At 44.5% G+C, this 15719-nt stretch overlaps 1 protein-coding gene across 21 annotated transcripts in view; it reads right to left on the minus strand.

Annotated features, from left to right (window-relative positions):
- DNM1 (dynamin 1) overlaps positions 1 to 15719 on the minus strand; it is a 64448-nt gene that overhangs the window by 31562 nt on the left and 17167 nt on the right. For 17 of the 21 annotated variants that reach the window (XR_008971769.1, XR_008971768.1, XR_008971770.1 and 14 more), the window contains exons 2-10: positions 11020 to 11093; positions 9719 to 9868; positions 8479 to 8682; positions 8137 to 8235; positions 7289 to 7449; positions 6187 to 6329; positions 5968 to 6103; positions 4812 to 4879; positions 4067 to 4205 (exon numbers count right to left, since the gene is read on the minus strand). Coding sequence is in view for 12 of the 21 variants with exons in the window: in XM_057405937.1 (XP_057261920.1) it covers positions 4067 to 4205; positions 4812 to 4879; positions 5968 to 6103; positions 6187 to 6329; positions 7289 to 7449; positions 8137 to 8235; positions 8479 to 8682; positions 9719 to 9868; positions 11020 to 11093 (1174 nt within the window). In the remaining 9 variants the exon portion in view is untranslated. Of the gene's footprint in view, positions 1 to 829; positions 969 to 4066; positions 4206 to 4811; positions 4880 to 5967; positions 6104 to 6186; positions 6330 to 7288; positions 7450 to 8136; positions 8236 to 8478; positions 8683 to 9718; positions 9869 to 11019; positions 11094 to 15719 lie in introns of all 21 variants that reach the window. The other 4 variants (XM_057405938.1, XM_057405936.1, XM_057405934.1 and 1 more) reach the window with 1 other exon arrangement.

Raw genomic sequence — 15719 nt, forward strand, 5'->3', positions numbered from 1 at the left:
TATGGAGGCATGTGGTGCCCTCTCCTGGAGGAAACCAGCCCGGGAAACAAACCCACTCCTGCCCCAGTCTCTAAGCACTATTTAACACCTTCCACATCACTTGGGGCAGCTTCCCTCTCCACCTACTGCTGCCCTCTCCTAGCCTAAGGCTTCACCTCCTGTGCTTCACAGCATACAAGGAGAAGTATCCACACTACCTCCAACTGAGCATAGGTCATGGAGCGAGCGATCAGCAGGAGAATGATGCAGAGGGTGTAATGCCTGGAAAAGCTATTCCCCAAGCCTTTTGGGACAGTCACCTTCTGTTGACTCTGAGTATCTCTTGCAGAACATCTTGCACCTCAAAACCTGACTGTTTTGTACATGCTACTGCTTAACGCAGCTCTGCAGACAAGATGGAAACCTGCAGACCATTCATGCTGGGGGATGTGAGCTCTTTTCTGGCATTTTAGCTTTTTCTGCAGTATATGGACTTTTTAAGGGGGTTCACAAAAAAGACATTCCAAATGTGCAGGCAGTGGCCCAGAAACAGGGCTTACAAAGGGTTTGATTCACCCTGAGGTGTATACTACAGAGCCAGCCAGAGGGAAAGTGTATGCTGGAATAATCCGCTAGATCCCAGCTCAAGAGCCCAGCAGCTGATGCTCGCTTCCCTGGGCCTGCTTTTAAACTGCTCTTACACCTGCAGGTTGCTGCTTTCCTTCAGCTACATCTTTATACCCATTTCCTCTCTCTAGCTTTGCTGGAGTTCCCAGGGGTGCATGTGGAGAAAGCGCATGGAAGTGTGTGGGAACGGAGCGGGCTTTCTTTGCGTGTTTTGTTTCTTTACCTTTTCGCTACACTTTCTGATGGTGGATGTGAGCTCACTCACTACCATATCCACACACTTCAGACTCGGCTCCTTCAACTTCTGCACCTGCTTTTTCACTATGGCTTCAAAAGCGAGGTCAGGCGTGAAGAGACCCGTTCTGCATGGCAGGGGCAGGGTGGGAGGAAGCAACGAGGAAGAAGAAAGCGAAGCAGAGAAAGAGTGGGAAGGAGGAAAAAAGAGAAGGAAGGAGAGGGGGGGAAAGAGAGAAAACACAAGGCAAAATGAGAAGTGAGATTTTTGGTTCATTCCATTAGTTTATTGAACCAGGTGAGCATTGCTATGGGGCCTGTGCACTGCCAAGTATCAGGAGAGTCTACAGGCAAATGGAAGTGGCAAAGGGGAATGCGGTAGGAGCGGCTGGGCCAGTGAAATGGTGAGCTGTCAAGAGCAAGATGAATGGATGGAACCCCCCAGGGATCAAGTGATCTCCTCAAGAAGGAAAACTTCTTTGGATTTTAAGACAAAGCTGCTTGCCAGTGAGCCACTGCCTCTCTTCTAGAGGCTCACCTGGTCTCATTTCCCTTTGCTTCAGGCACTCCCCTTCCCACCACAGTTATCTCCTCTTCATGTTTCCCTTATTCCAGCTGCAGGAAGCCAGAACAGGATCCAAGTTAAGACTTGTTAAGGTCTGTCACATCTTGCTGTAGCAGAACTGAACTGAATTTGTGGCTTTCAGTTGCAGGGATTCAACCTGCTCCACTTATTGAGCATATTTCATTTCATTTCACTCACCTTCCCTGCAACATTAACTTCTTCAGAACAGATACACCCAGTTACTTAGGCAAATGCAAGCATACTACAGGGCACCCACAGCTATATAAAGCATCCATTCTGCCCCAGGTAAGCTGTAGCATCAGACCAATACAGGCCAGTTGAGGTTTATAAGGAAGCATTAATTTCCACTGATACCCAGTGGCCTGTATTCACAACGGCCCCACTATGAAAAGGCAGGAATTCCATAGAAACTAAAATTACTAAAATATGGCCTAGATTAATTCAAGACTATTGTACCCAAAGAAGTTTTTCAGCACAACTTTAACACTTCAGATCTTCTACCAGGATGCTCTTTGTTACACAGACCGAGTTACTTGATCTTCATCTTTCACACCTCTGTGGATAACACCTGCAAGACCCCAAGCAATAACAGCACTATTAAAACACTCCCCAGCACGTATTGTAAAACCTACAGCTAGTTTTTGTAAGACCAACAACTATTATAATATCTACAACTAGCTGCTCTTCCAAGCAGCAAAGAGTTGGAATGTGTTGCAGGATTCAGCTTCACCCAAGGACCTCTCTCAAGGTGCCAACAATGCCTCTTTTGAGCAAAGCAAGGGCATTTCCAACATTCACAACCTCTGACTCAACAACAGTTTTCTACTAATGCACTTGCCCTGCTAAGCTCAATAATACCTGTTTTACGCAGCAGACATGGAGGGCTCTGCACAAAACCAAGCATCTTTAATACATCAGTAGCTTCCAGTACCTGAACATCACCTGAATCACAGTATTTTCTTTCTTCAAATACAAATCTGTAGCCATGGCTACTAGAGCACACCCTAGCACTGAGGTAAACCATCAAATTCATTGCAGTAGGAGCTGAGCTAAAACGGAATGCTTTAATCCTGAATCTGTGACACTTCCCCCCATCCCATGGCTTCTTCCCATCCCTTATTTCCCACCCTGCTACCCACCACCTGATCACTTGAGGAACCTGTGCTGTCAGAACAGATGGTCTATTCCGAAATTATCAGTAAAAGAGGAAGCAAAAAGGAACAGTGGAAAAAAAAAATACATGGAAAATGGAAAGAAGGATGCAAAGAGAAAGAATGAATGGGAGATTTGTTATAGCAACTGAGGAATGGAGAACAAATCAAGAGAAGCTTCAGAGGGCATGAAAAAGGAGGGCCCTTCTGATCCAGTTAGCAGGCGACTCTGGATACTTGGCAGCCTGAGGGCCTCTGCTTACCTGTCGCCAGGCTCTAATGGCAATTTTCTGGGTGCTCCCCACAGTCACACACCCCAGGAGATGACAGCAGGAAGGAAAAAGGAAGCTCCTCCAGCACTCTAGAAACCTGAGCACTCTCTCACTGCATCCACTTTGCTTTCCCAGTCTGTCCTGGGGGCAAAGCACGTGCCTGCTTGCCTGAGCCCTTCTGTAGAGGCTCTTGGCCCTAAGGACTAGGCATTCCTCCAAGCAATGGCAAGTATCACCACTTGGGCACCTTTCCCCACCCTTGCAAAGACAGGGTGTCAGACTCTCCAGACACCTCCTGCGATGCCCATTTACCTGCACCGTAATAGCCAGTGGCGATTCCAGTCTCCAGTGCCCATACCATCATCCTAACTGAGGTGCCTTTCCACCAGCACCTAGCCCTGCCTGAAGCAGCAAGCCATGGCTGAGAGGAATGACACAAGCCATCTTATCTTGCTGCCTTTCAACCCCAACCACAGAAACTCAAGAACTGCCATATCCAAAGGGGAGAATCAAGGCAGCTTCCCTCCCTCAGCCCCAACAAATACCAGTATGGATCCCAAAAAGCAAAACCTGAAGCCCTCTCTCTGATATCAGGAGGACCACAGAGACTGATGGACATTTCTAACTTGCTTCTTCTCAGCCATGTGCTGCTCTACCAGAACAGGGTATGGACCAAGCCAACCAGAAACCAAGCCAAACATCACAGGAATGGTTCCTTGTGACACAGCCCACAGCTGTAACTGCTGCAGCCTCTGAAGTTCAGCCCCATACTTGTCCCCAGCAGCACCCAAAGACTAGTTTGGGATTAATCCTCTCACTTCTACAAAAACAGAGGGGACAACATTTAAATCCCAGTTTCTGCCTTGGAAAATAAACCCAGATACTAAATTTGAAGTCAAATGTGGCCACATAAGAAATACCCTAGGTTTTAGAAGGAATTAGGAGTTATGCTACAGATGGGTAGCAGGGATGTCTCCAGCACCCCTCAGCTCAAAAAGGCAGGGAACAGGGCCATGGCCCATGTCCCACAGCACTTCCCTTCCTGTTTGGCTTGTTGGCTGGATCGTTCCAGGCTGGTACCGCTCAGGTCTAGTCATGCTGAGGAGGTGGTTAGAAACACCGAGTGTGGCTGCAGGCAAGTCCCTGCCCAGGTCACAATGCTGCGCCACAGCCAGCGAGCGGGTGGAAGGTGCCAACTCCATGCTGCCTCTGGTTACCTTCTTGGTGCACTGTCTAACAGTATTGATTAACTCCGAAATGACCATGTCCACGCATTTCAGGCAAGGTTCTTTAATCTTCTTCACCTGCTTTTTCACAATGGTCTCAAAGGCCATGTCGGGTGTGAAGAGACCGGTTCTAAACACCCAGGGTGGGGACAAGAGAAAGCAGGAGGGGGAGAAGGGGCAAGGAGAATGTCACAGCGTTACACACACATCTTGGAGCAGGCACCACCATCACTGAAACCGGGCACATGGGGCTGGGAGTGAACATCACATCCCCTTGGACAAGCCCTGACTGGACTCCATGGAAAATGGGGGATGCTTGGCACCTCACAGGAGGGAGATTCTGAAGGCAAAACTGATCCCAGCTGGACAGCCAAGGCCAGGCCACCATTTCACCTCAGCCACCAGGACAGTTTAGTTTTAACCATATGAAAGAGTACCATGGACTTGTATCCCTCTTTCTATTCTTTATGTCAAGACACAAGAAGGAAGGTGAAAATCTCATCATCAAGGCAATTTTACCTTTTAGCCTTCTGCGACTCTCACATGGGAAGAGAAAGCAAACTGACTTGGATGATTGCTCCTACTCCCAGATTCAAGCTACTGGGGTGGTCCAAGGAGATTATCCCTCCCCTTTGGCTGACCTACCGTACCTTTGAAGTCTTCAACTCCATTCAGAAGGTCTAGAGGTATTTACAAGGCTACGCAGCCAATGGTCTGCCTAGTGCGTGATACATGCCTGATACCATGGATGTTCTTGATGGCATAGCTAATCTCCCGCCGCAGCTCCTTCTCATCAAACTCCATCTGCGCCAAGAGAGAATTTGATCAGAAACTGTCTGACGCTTATTTGCGCAACCCCAGGATCCACAACAACAAGAGAAGATGTCCCACGCCAGCACTATCATGTGACAGATGAGATATTAGCCCAAGTGTTGGATACAGAGTTCAGCCCTAAAGCTTCTATTGCCAATGCAGACATGCTGGACAAATACAAATAGCTGAGGGCCTACAGTTACAGATGCCAAGCCCCAGCAGCTCTCAAGGAGCTTTGCTGAGATAAAGCAATCTGACTGAAGTGCTAGATTGCTCTCTAAACCACAGTTCTGTCTCCCAAGATTCATCCCAAGGTCTTGGCTGATGTTTTTTTCAGTGAACACCAGATATTTACAATTCACATACAAAAATGTATTATCCAATACAAGGCAGACTCTTGTATTTCACATCAAAAGGCCTCATCTTATTCAAATGCAGAAAAGGAAGCAAAATGCAGACAAATCTGATCAGGTTAGTGCACTCTGCCATCCAAAGAAACTATAATTCAATTAAAATCCTCTTTAACTCTTACAACAGTAGAACAGTTTCTCCACTATTCCCACCTCTAGGCCATTGACAGGGAACAGACAGAAGTCATCCCAGCTGTATCTACATCCTCTTTCCAGCTTCTTGCATATTTTATTAGGGCAACTCTAACTCTAGTCTGGTGCTCAGGACCAAGGAAGTACAAGTTTCAGCACCATTCATACTATGTGAAATCAGTCAAAGGAGCTCTGACACAACATATCTGCAAGAACATTTACTCACCGATTTACTGTTGTTTGTGTGGAAGTTATTTTGCACATTTAATTTAGCATTTAGAAATTAAGACAAATACTGTAATTTAAGAGAAGGTTAAGTTTTTTCACAAGGATGGGGACTGAGGGAAAGATCAGAAGTGTAAGAAGGCTCTAATAAAGGAGCCAAATTAATAAAAACAGTGCTAAAGGGAATACCATGAAACAAAGTATTCAAAAGGGAAAGACAGATGATGAAAGATACCAAGAGGAGTAAGGAGACAGAAGAGGTAAAACAGGCAAGATCACAGAGTGGATCTCAGCAGCACAGGGCAGCAGTACCTTCACCAGCTCAAAGGGGAAACGCTCGTGGAAGATGCGGTTAATCCTAGCTCCTCCTGACAGCTCATAGGTATCAATTTGGTCTCCAGAGCCTTCAATGCGTTTTTCAAAGTCCACAGCAAACTGCTGGACCATCCTGAAAGAAAACACAAGGCATTAAGTAGAAGTCATGGCTGAGCAGTCATCTCCAGGGAGGGACTTGCCACTGGGGCCACTCACTGAAGCAGAGCTTTGGTCTTGCGAGCAGGGTCATCAGGACGAAAGTTCTTATATTCCTCCACCTCCTTCTCAATGGAGAGAAGCTGGCTTTGGAGCTTGTTGCGCAGGCCTGGCAGGGTGTCACGGATGTGGTTGGTCAATTGCTACACAAGAAAAAGGTTGAAGGTGATAATAAACCTCTGGGTGGTTACTGGAATGAGTTTGGTACCTCCACACCACAGAATAAAAGAGGAATGCTCCTTTCTTCTGTGCTCAATCCTTCTGCGCGGTCCTAGCAAATCTATCCCAGGACAGATACCAGTTATGAGTTGTGTCTATCCTGCCTCTCCAGCTCCTACCTATTGCACCCCTCTAATTCATCCCCTTCATTTTACCTTCTAGTCTAGTACAAAACTCCCATTCACACAAGCCTGCTGTCTCCACCTCAAGAATAAGTTTCACATGCAAGTATTAGCATTAGCTAATACAGGTAAAGACTATCCCATCTTCAGATTAGCAAACCGCTGACACCAAAGGTGGTGGTTAAACCCTTTTACAACAATAAACACTTCAAGGCAAGGCAGGAGCCAAAACCACTGATAAGGCTCTAATAAGAGGGTTTCTACAGAGCACAGCTGTAGAAAATTCCAGTTTAAAGATGATTATTTAAATAAGGTGGAAAAAAAACCAATGCAATTCTTCACTTAAGGAAGCATTTCAAGGGAGCAGAGAGGAAAGCAAAAAATACACTGCTACTGTATAAGACAGGAGACAAGATAGCCTTAATAGATTGGAAAATGACTACAAGAATCATATTTAAAAAAATCAATCTTTGCAGCTTACTGTTAGATATGGAGACCACTAGAAATTTAGAAGGCATCTTTTAGCTTAACCAGAAAGATGTTGCATTCTGATAGTGCAGATGCACCAACTACTGATTTTGCACCAGTGTTACTGAGAGCATAAAGCAGTGCTCTGCCTCTCATGTGTAAGCTCTGTAACTGACCTTAGTATTTTTCACTGTGTATCAATATTCATACAAGGCAGGCACTTCTATCTGAGAAGAGGCCCGATGGCCATTCCTAGGACATAGTGGGCAGCAGTTCTTAACTGTTGACAGTACCTGGTTCAATACTTTCTGCAGGTAAGGGGTTCCCATGCGATCAGCCATGTGTCTGTAGGCCGGGTGGGAGAGAAAGAATTTCCTCTCTGCAGCCAGAGCTGCTTGAATGTCCTTTTTGCCATCAATGTCCTTCTGACTTCTGTTCACTACACCAATGTAACCTGTAAGAGCACAGTTAAGAGATCAGATGGCTGCAAGGATGAGAATGCAAATGGGACTCAGACTAAGAAGGAAGTCATCCAGCTGGCAACACTGCAACAGGGGAATTCTAGTAGCAACGTGTTATTAGGAACTAATCGGAAGAGTTTCAAACTAGGATTTCCTCTGAATGGCATGGTTGGGGATGCAGGACAGAAATGACTGTGCAACTGAGAATTAGCTTACTTACTAAGTTTTCCCCCAGCCACAAAGCATTCCCTAGCCTCATTCATTTGAGACTTTTGTTAAAAGCCCTAGGATAGGTACTTCACTATGGCTAACACAGCATGTTCCACAGTGCAAAATTACTTCATCTGATGTAGCAATTACATTCTAGATAAAAGATGAGGAGTCTTTTAGACAGGAGTTTTATTTTTTTGCAGCTTGCCTTAGTAAAAGCAAAGGGAAAGTAAAGATAAGACCATAAGGTTGTGCTTCTGCTAGGACTACATATCTAAGTACAAATACCTAAAGAATTGCTATCAGCAGTCCAGTCCCTGACTTTTCTCAGTTCCAGCTTAGAATAGAAATGGCTTAACCACAAGTTGTGATAGATATTGCAGGAAGGGGATGCACTGGAGGAAGAGGATGAGGCCAGGACACCTCACATAGGGAAAACAGAGGAAGGAAATGAACATGAGGAAGCATACCTCTACGAAGCGGAAGCAATTTATTTTCTAATACATCTCGTGCATCAGTGCCTTCATCCATAAGATCCAGCTTAGTGATGACTCCAATAGTGCGTTGCCCTAAGGAAAAAAAAGACATACTTGATCAAGCAAACAACTTAATATTTTCCTCTGCTTATAGAGCTTACAGGTTGCCCAAGCTGACAACTCACACCACCACCTCTCAGAAGAATGTGTGCTGGCAAAGATACAACCTGAGACAACAGACGGGAGCTCATAGCTACTGAGCTAATCACAACCAAAAGGTAAAGGGAAAAATCAGGCTACTATTCAGTAATGTCACCCTAAATAAGAGATACTTACCTTGAGGATCCACCTCCTTTGCAATCTTCAGAGCATCAGAATTGGCCAAATCAGAGTTGGCTGGAGATACTGCCAGGATGAGGCAATTCTCTTTGGTGACGAACTGCATGAGCATATCTCGGATCTGAAACTCAATGTCAGGGGGCTGGTCCCCTACTGGGACTTTGGTCATACCCGGTAGATCCACCAAGGTCAGGTTCAGGACTAGATATAGGAAACAGAAGACAGCACAAGGGAGTGTTGAGATAAGCCATGTTCTGGTCTATAAGTAAACACCTGTAGCTTTAGTGTCTCAAGTATATCACAGGCATAACAGATGCACACAGCTTTCTAATTCTGTTACTGCTCAGTAAAATCTTGTTGCTACTGTTACTAGTTGTGATTGTCAATGTCATCACCTTTCCTTTCAAATTACTTGTATCCACCCTGATCAGGAAAACTGTGTCCTCAAAGTCCTTCCATATAGACGATACTGAACAGGAAGGAAGAACAGTACAGGTTTTTTTTCGACTTTATAGCAAAGTCTGGAGATTCAGAAGAATTGGTTCCATGCATTAAGAGCTGTCCCCAGTATTGAAGAACTCAGCCCTGCCATCCTTATTCAAGGAAGGTTCCTTCAAAGTCAGCTGGGCCTTCTCCTGCAGGACTACAATATGCAGACCTCTAACTTCGTCTTGTTGAGAGAAAACACAGCACTGAGCTGCTGCCTTCCAGAATGCCCAGAGTGTTGCTCACAGTTAACGAGATGGCCAATTTGGGACTATGTCACTCCCCTGTTTGCCCAGAATTCTTCCACTGAGATCAGCAGCATTTGCCATAGGCACTACACAGAAAGAACTACACAAGGTGCATATTTACATGCAAGCAGAAGTGCTCTTCAAGAAAGCTACTCTCCCCATTTCTCTTTTATTTGTTGTTCCATTTATTTGCCCTGTAAAGCAGTATCAGACAGCAGCTCTTCAGTGGAATGCCCGTACTGATAGAAAAGAACAACCTCAGGAAAAACCTTCTGCACAGGTATCAGTTGTTTCTGCCAGCAGTCAGATCCTTGAGCTGGCAGATAAACCTCTTTTAGCAGTATGTTCAGGGCTAATGATTTGACATAGCATGGCCCAGCACATGGAGATTAAAGTCAAAACCAAGCACACTCCCCATTTCACCTCTGCTCTATGTCTATTTCATGACAAAGCACCAGCCTGTCTCATCTCTCTGCTGACTCAGATGCTGCATTAGGACTCACCATGGGGAGAGTAGACTCGAAGATTGATGGGCACAGGGGAAATCCCTTTGTTGGAGCCAGTAACACGATCCGTTTCAGCCTCAATCTCCAAACGGACCTCCTCAAAATCAGTGAATTTCTTTCCTTTGCAGTGTAGGAACTCACCATATTCTATTTAAATAGAAGCAGAGAGTCAGAAATAGTCACCAGGGTCAGAGGAACACTCAGAGTGTAATGAAAACATCATGTTCCTAAGCAAAACAAAACAAAACTACAGTTGAAGGGATGAAATCTGACTAGAGCCTTTCCCACTAGGACCTGCAGGTTGGCACTGCAGTCACATTATCTGATCAACATCAGAGAACTCAGTAGAGCCCAACACCTTCACAGTTCAGCTTCTGTCTCAGCAGAGATGGATCCTCACTTGTTTTCATTCAAGTAATAACCTAAGACCTTCTCTGGTAATACAAAGCAATCCTAGCATGCACCTACCTGCAGCAGTGACTTGCACAGCTCCCATGGGAGGTATCTTGGTACAGGAAAATTTAGCCTAGTTCTGTATTGATGTGCTGGTGTAAATAACAGTCTCTTTATATAATGAGAACAGACTCCAGAGTAAAACACCTCAAACTTCCTCTTGACATGGCTCTGAGCTGGCTGCTGGTTGGGGATTTTTTGTGTGTCAGTCCTTGACTAGGCTAACCAATCCAAGAACCCTCTGTTTCCATTTCAAAACCTCCTAAAAGTCAAATTGTGTCCTTACAAGGCAGGAGGACTGCTGTGCATAGACCAAGTTCACCTGACAAGAGGAAAAGCACCTTGAAACATTCACTTGCCATCTCCTGGATGAGATCTTAAGGGGAATGGTAATGAAAATATGCTGCAAGTAGCAAAACCAGTGAACTGCCCAAAAGAGCAGCCACACAACTCTGCAGCCTTTCTTCTGTACATTCCAGCATTCTCACACTGGGGTTTTCAGTACATTAAGTCATCTCACCCCCTTATTTCAGCAGATTATCAGCAGGGTGATCTGCCTCTTAGGCCTTACAACTCAGCCACAGCTGCAAAGGACAGTTGTGATAAGTGTATGCATGGAGCCTTGCCTAAGAAGTTAGAATAAAAACCCCAAGAAGCATTTTGCTTCTGAACACTTCATGCATCACATATTAAACAGGTACAACGGAAAACCACCCGCAGCCCGTTCTCACTGGGGAAAATCCTAATTTATTTCACAAACACGCACACCAAGCAGTGCCAGTGATCAAATAAGACCTTTCTTAGAGAGCAATCCATCTGGATAGGCAGGGAAGGTGCTCACTTACCTGTGCTGGCATTTACCAGCTGCAGGACCAGCGGGCGCCTGGTTACGATGCCAGATCCACGGGGCAGAAAATCCCTGAAATGAACCAGGAAGTTTGATGAGTGAACGATTGCTTCCTTCCCTTTTCACAGCTGCTCTGCCTCTACAAGCATACGGAGATTCCAACAGGGAGCCTCAGTCACAAAAAGTAGTTTAAGGCACTAAAAACCAAGTGCCCCCCCTCAAAGAGGATGCGAGCTTCTTTTGAAGCAGCTTATACTCACAGCACATTCCTTCTAATCCTGTAACAGCCGTAGCTCCTTCAGATGAAATTCCAAGTTAACCAACAAGCTCATTTAATGCAGCTTGGGAAAAAACAATCTCTTTTATTAGAAAGAAAAGAAGTTGAAGCAGAGCCCCCAAACCAGTGTGGCGCCTTTTAACAAGATACAGTTGCCCAAACTACAGCAAATCCCCCCATCCCCTGCTCTTTGGGGCTTCAGAAGACACCACATCGCTCCAGCATGCAAGCACCATATGACACATCTTAAAGAATAAAGAGCAGCCAAAGGCTTGCCTCTACCCAGGGTTTCTCTTGGCTAACTACTCGAGACATAAGTATTGCCAAGGCAAAAGCAATAGCAGCTTCCTTCTATATTCACAAGAATCCTGAGTTTTTGTGTACTTCAAGACATTTCAAAGGAAGGAAACCCTTCACCATCCTTCTCCAAATGCTGACTTTGCAGCCACAGCCAACAAGTTCTCCTTTACTTTTGCTATTTCCAAAGCCAAGCACTTTGAGCCCACTGAGCCAACACTTCAGTTATTGATCTCCAACTTGCATTATCAAATCCTGCTTTACTGTAGGAAAAGCACCACCTACATTTACAAGCATGAGCTCCCCAGGGATTAAGGTTCCACTCATGTTGTGCTCCATGATTTCCTGAAGCTTTCTGCTTTAACCAAAACCCTGATTTCTCTGCTGTCCTTGTCACAGCTACTATGGCAAAAACTCAAGACAAAGGCACATGAAAAAACCTGTGTGGCACCTGGGGTCCAGTTTCCTGTGTTAACTGAAGTAGTTCCTGGGCTATTGCAAGGAGAAAACACTAAATCCTCACAGAAGGCAAGACAACCAATCCATTAGATAAATTCAGTCACCTAAATCAACAAGTTTAGTGCTGCTGCTTTAGTTCTGAGTGAAAATATGCACAATCTGATCCCTAATATCAGTAAGTGAATGTGCACTCTTATCCACATGCTATTGGGAGGTACATGCCGTTCAACTTCCGAGTTCTCTCTGCACTTGACTCCTATTAGGAGTTGCAGACAGAAAGCTGCATAAAACCCCCACAGCTGATGCAGGATCACCCTGTATTTTACTCTTCACCTCCCTTTCCTCCACAGTCTTTTGGAGAAACTCCTCCTCCTGCTCAAGCCTTTCAAATCAGACACTAAAAAGTTTAGATTAGTAAATACTGTGACAAGCTAGCTAGGCACCAGGCAGAAGGCAGTGCATGGGAGTCTTGCCTGCCCTCTTGCAGTAGGCATAATGAACTGCTTGTGTAAGTGGAATTACAACAGCAGAGCATGTGCAGAATGGACAAGATGCTCAACACAAGTTTTGAGCACACTTGGGAGCCGGGCAGGGGGGAAATCTCTACACACAAAGTGATGAAACTAAGCCAGAATCAGGGAAACAACAGACAAGGTAAGAACCACCCCATGCCAGGTGACTTGGGCAGATGGGAGCAGAAGGGCTAGATAAACCAGCTTCCTCAGCTCCAGCACATATGCACAGTAGCAAGGCTCCAAGTGCTGGCACAACAAGGATAGCAGGGATTCCTCTTGTAAGACAAGGCAGCCTCTAGCATGACACCAAAAGCAGTCTCATTACATACATCACTATTCAAGACTTTGTGCCTGAAATATGTTATTCAATTAGGTTTGAGGACACAAACACCATGGTTTCCTTCTCCACTTTGATTCTTAAAAACTGAGAATTACTTGTTGTTTTATTGTAACACAGAAGTGGCATGGCATTTGGTTTCCTATGCTTTTAAGCAGGAATACCACCGTGCCAGTTCTTCAGGCAAGGCTTTATGCAGAAAGCACAGCAAAATAGCAGCTGTATTCAGGGAATAGAAATACTTGACTTGCTTGCATCTTTCTTGATTAGCTATTGACTCAAAATTCCCCATCAAGATATTGGAAGCCTTATTTATACATGTCTCACACATCTTTTATTAACTACTGTCAGAGAGAAAGCACTGAGCTAGGTACATGTTTGGTCTGAGCAGTGATCACCTTTCCTAAATCAAGACAACAAAAAGAACCAAGGATGCAAATCCCGATGGGTCTTCAGGCTGGAGAAGTTGTGGCAGGGAAGTGACCTGAAAAGGCATTTTTTGTTCCATTTTGCATTGCTCACTTCCAAAATGCTTACACATGCTCTTGACTAGCTACCTCAGGGCAAACCCCATCTCATCATCCCTTCTAGTCTTATTTCTATTTTAGTATGCAGAGCTGCATTAAAGCACAGATTTAGGCTGAAAGCTGCATTAGTAGTGCAATAGTAAAACCAAAATATTTGAGGAACAGCAAACAACCTAACAGTTGCTGTAGAGCAGCATCCAAACAAAATCCAAACCCATTGGGAACACAGTAAGGCAATCGATACCATGCAATAACACATTTGGGAACAGGGCACTGGGGACTTCAAGTTTCCTTATTAGTGTTTTGAATTAAAGCCAAACACCGTACAAAGAACTTCCATGCATAAGATAACTTGGAGCCCTCCAGAACAAGAAGGTGCTGTTAATGACAGAAAAAGCACATTTGCTCTAGAAACAAGTTTCAGAGTTCATTTACTGACTTGCACAGTCCAAAGGATTAGAAGTTTAAGGTAACATGGACCAAAGACATTTCCCACTAGACTATAAAACGCAGGAGATTGACAAACTGCTTGTATAATTCAACCTATGCTGTATGGAAAAGGAAGGAAACTGCTTGTATAATTCAACATATTGAATGTTATGAATACTAAACATGTATGGAATGCACTGAAAATTAAATGCAATTTTAGCTATAAACACTCGTGAAAGGAAACAGCATTAATGCAGATCTGAAGATCTGCATAATCTGAAGCACTTTCTTTTTGGTCATATATTCTAGAAACTTCAATATGACTGGACAAGAGGGGTTACTGCAATCCTTTATGCGGCACCACAACTGCAGTCTTATAAGCCCAGCTCTCAACCCAGCAAGAGCTCGAGTTCAAACCAACATGATATCCACAGGGAAACCCAGGAGCATCTGGCAGTTCACAGGACAGGTAGTGAGGACTCCTGTGCTGTGTTTTATAATAAAGAATATAATGAAGTATAAAAATTAGTCTTATACTAATTTTGCCCCTGGTTTACTGAGCCTCACAAATAATTTACTCCTTGTACTGCAGAACTGAAGGGGTTTTGCCCTTTCACCATCCACTGGTAATCTCTACTTCTGAAAGGACTTTGTGACAGAGCTTTTTCATGCATAATTTGTGTCTTCACTGAAGCTGTAATTAAAGCCATTGGCAGGTAAGAACAGAACTGAGTCCTTGGTACCATCTCTTGATCTAAATGGAGGACGGATCAAACGCTTCTACCACCACTTACTTTCCTGCCCCCCAAGGAAGCCGGAAGGTTTGTAAAGCTGTTTATGCAGGGCTTTGAAGCACCAATCTAGGACTAGTCTGGATATACCAATACAGCATCCCTGCAGTTATTGTTTGTCAGTCCTTTGAGATTCTTGGATTAGGATGCGCTGGAGAATGCAAAGCCTCAATTAAAAAGGCAAACCAGCAGCTTATGAAGACATAAAAGTAGTTGTAAAGAACAGAAGAGTGAACACCACCATCTGATCATTTCATTTCAATTTGATTTCTTCTTAAATATCTACAGACAAATGGGGCATTGAGGGCTGTGATTAATTCCCAGTTTGGATTATATTCATTTCAGAAAAATTAAGATTCACACAGCCTCCACAGATCCACATGGCTGTTTGGTTTCTTCAATCCACTATTTATTTCCTGTGTTCTGGTGGTGCCCAGGGACAGCAATTCAACCAGAACTGCACTGCACAAAGCACTATGCCAATACACAGCAAGCAATACAGTTCCTGTCCTTATGGATTTTACTATCTGCTTACAAAGTTTGGACCTGCTCCTGCTTAAGCTTAGAACCACCTTCACTTCATCTGCCAGTTCTTGCAGCTGATAATTCACACGCATCCAGATCGAGTTCTTCATGAGCTCATGATGGCACAGAGCATTATAGGAATCCCAAGCCAACCTTTGGGTATTGGTACCTTTATGACTCTTCTGATCCTTGCACTGATTGGCAAGGATCCCATCCTCATAAAGGCTACATTCTATGAATGGCTTATACACATCGCTGAAGAACACTTCATCTCACAGCACAGCAGCTACGTTTTCAAACATATTCTTACTCCTGCGTGTATGACTTGAATGAATCTTTAAAACACAGGCTGGCCCCTATGCGACACATTAACCATACAAAACCTGCATGGTCAAAAATAATTACTGTTAACCTTATGGACTAAAACAAACACCTCAAACAGTAATAGCCTTCCACTTAGACACTAACTCGAGTTCCATGCTCCTTCGTAACAGACATCATCTAGTTCTACCAGAAGGTAGAAGCCTGATGCAGAAACTGC

The sequence above is a fragment of the Pezoporus wallicus genome, unplaced genomic scaffold (assembly GCF_028554395.1).
Source record: "Pezoporus wallicus isolate ANWC-B61680 ecotype Strahan unplaced genomic scaffold, APGP_CSIRO_Pwel_v1 contig_4684, whole genome shotgun sequence".
Taxonomy (NCBI): Eukaryota; Metazoa; Chordata; class Aves; order Psittaciformes; family Psittacidae; genus Pezoporus; species Pezoporus wallicus.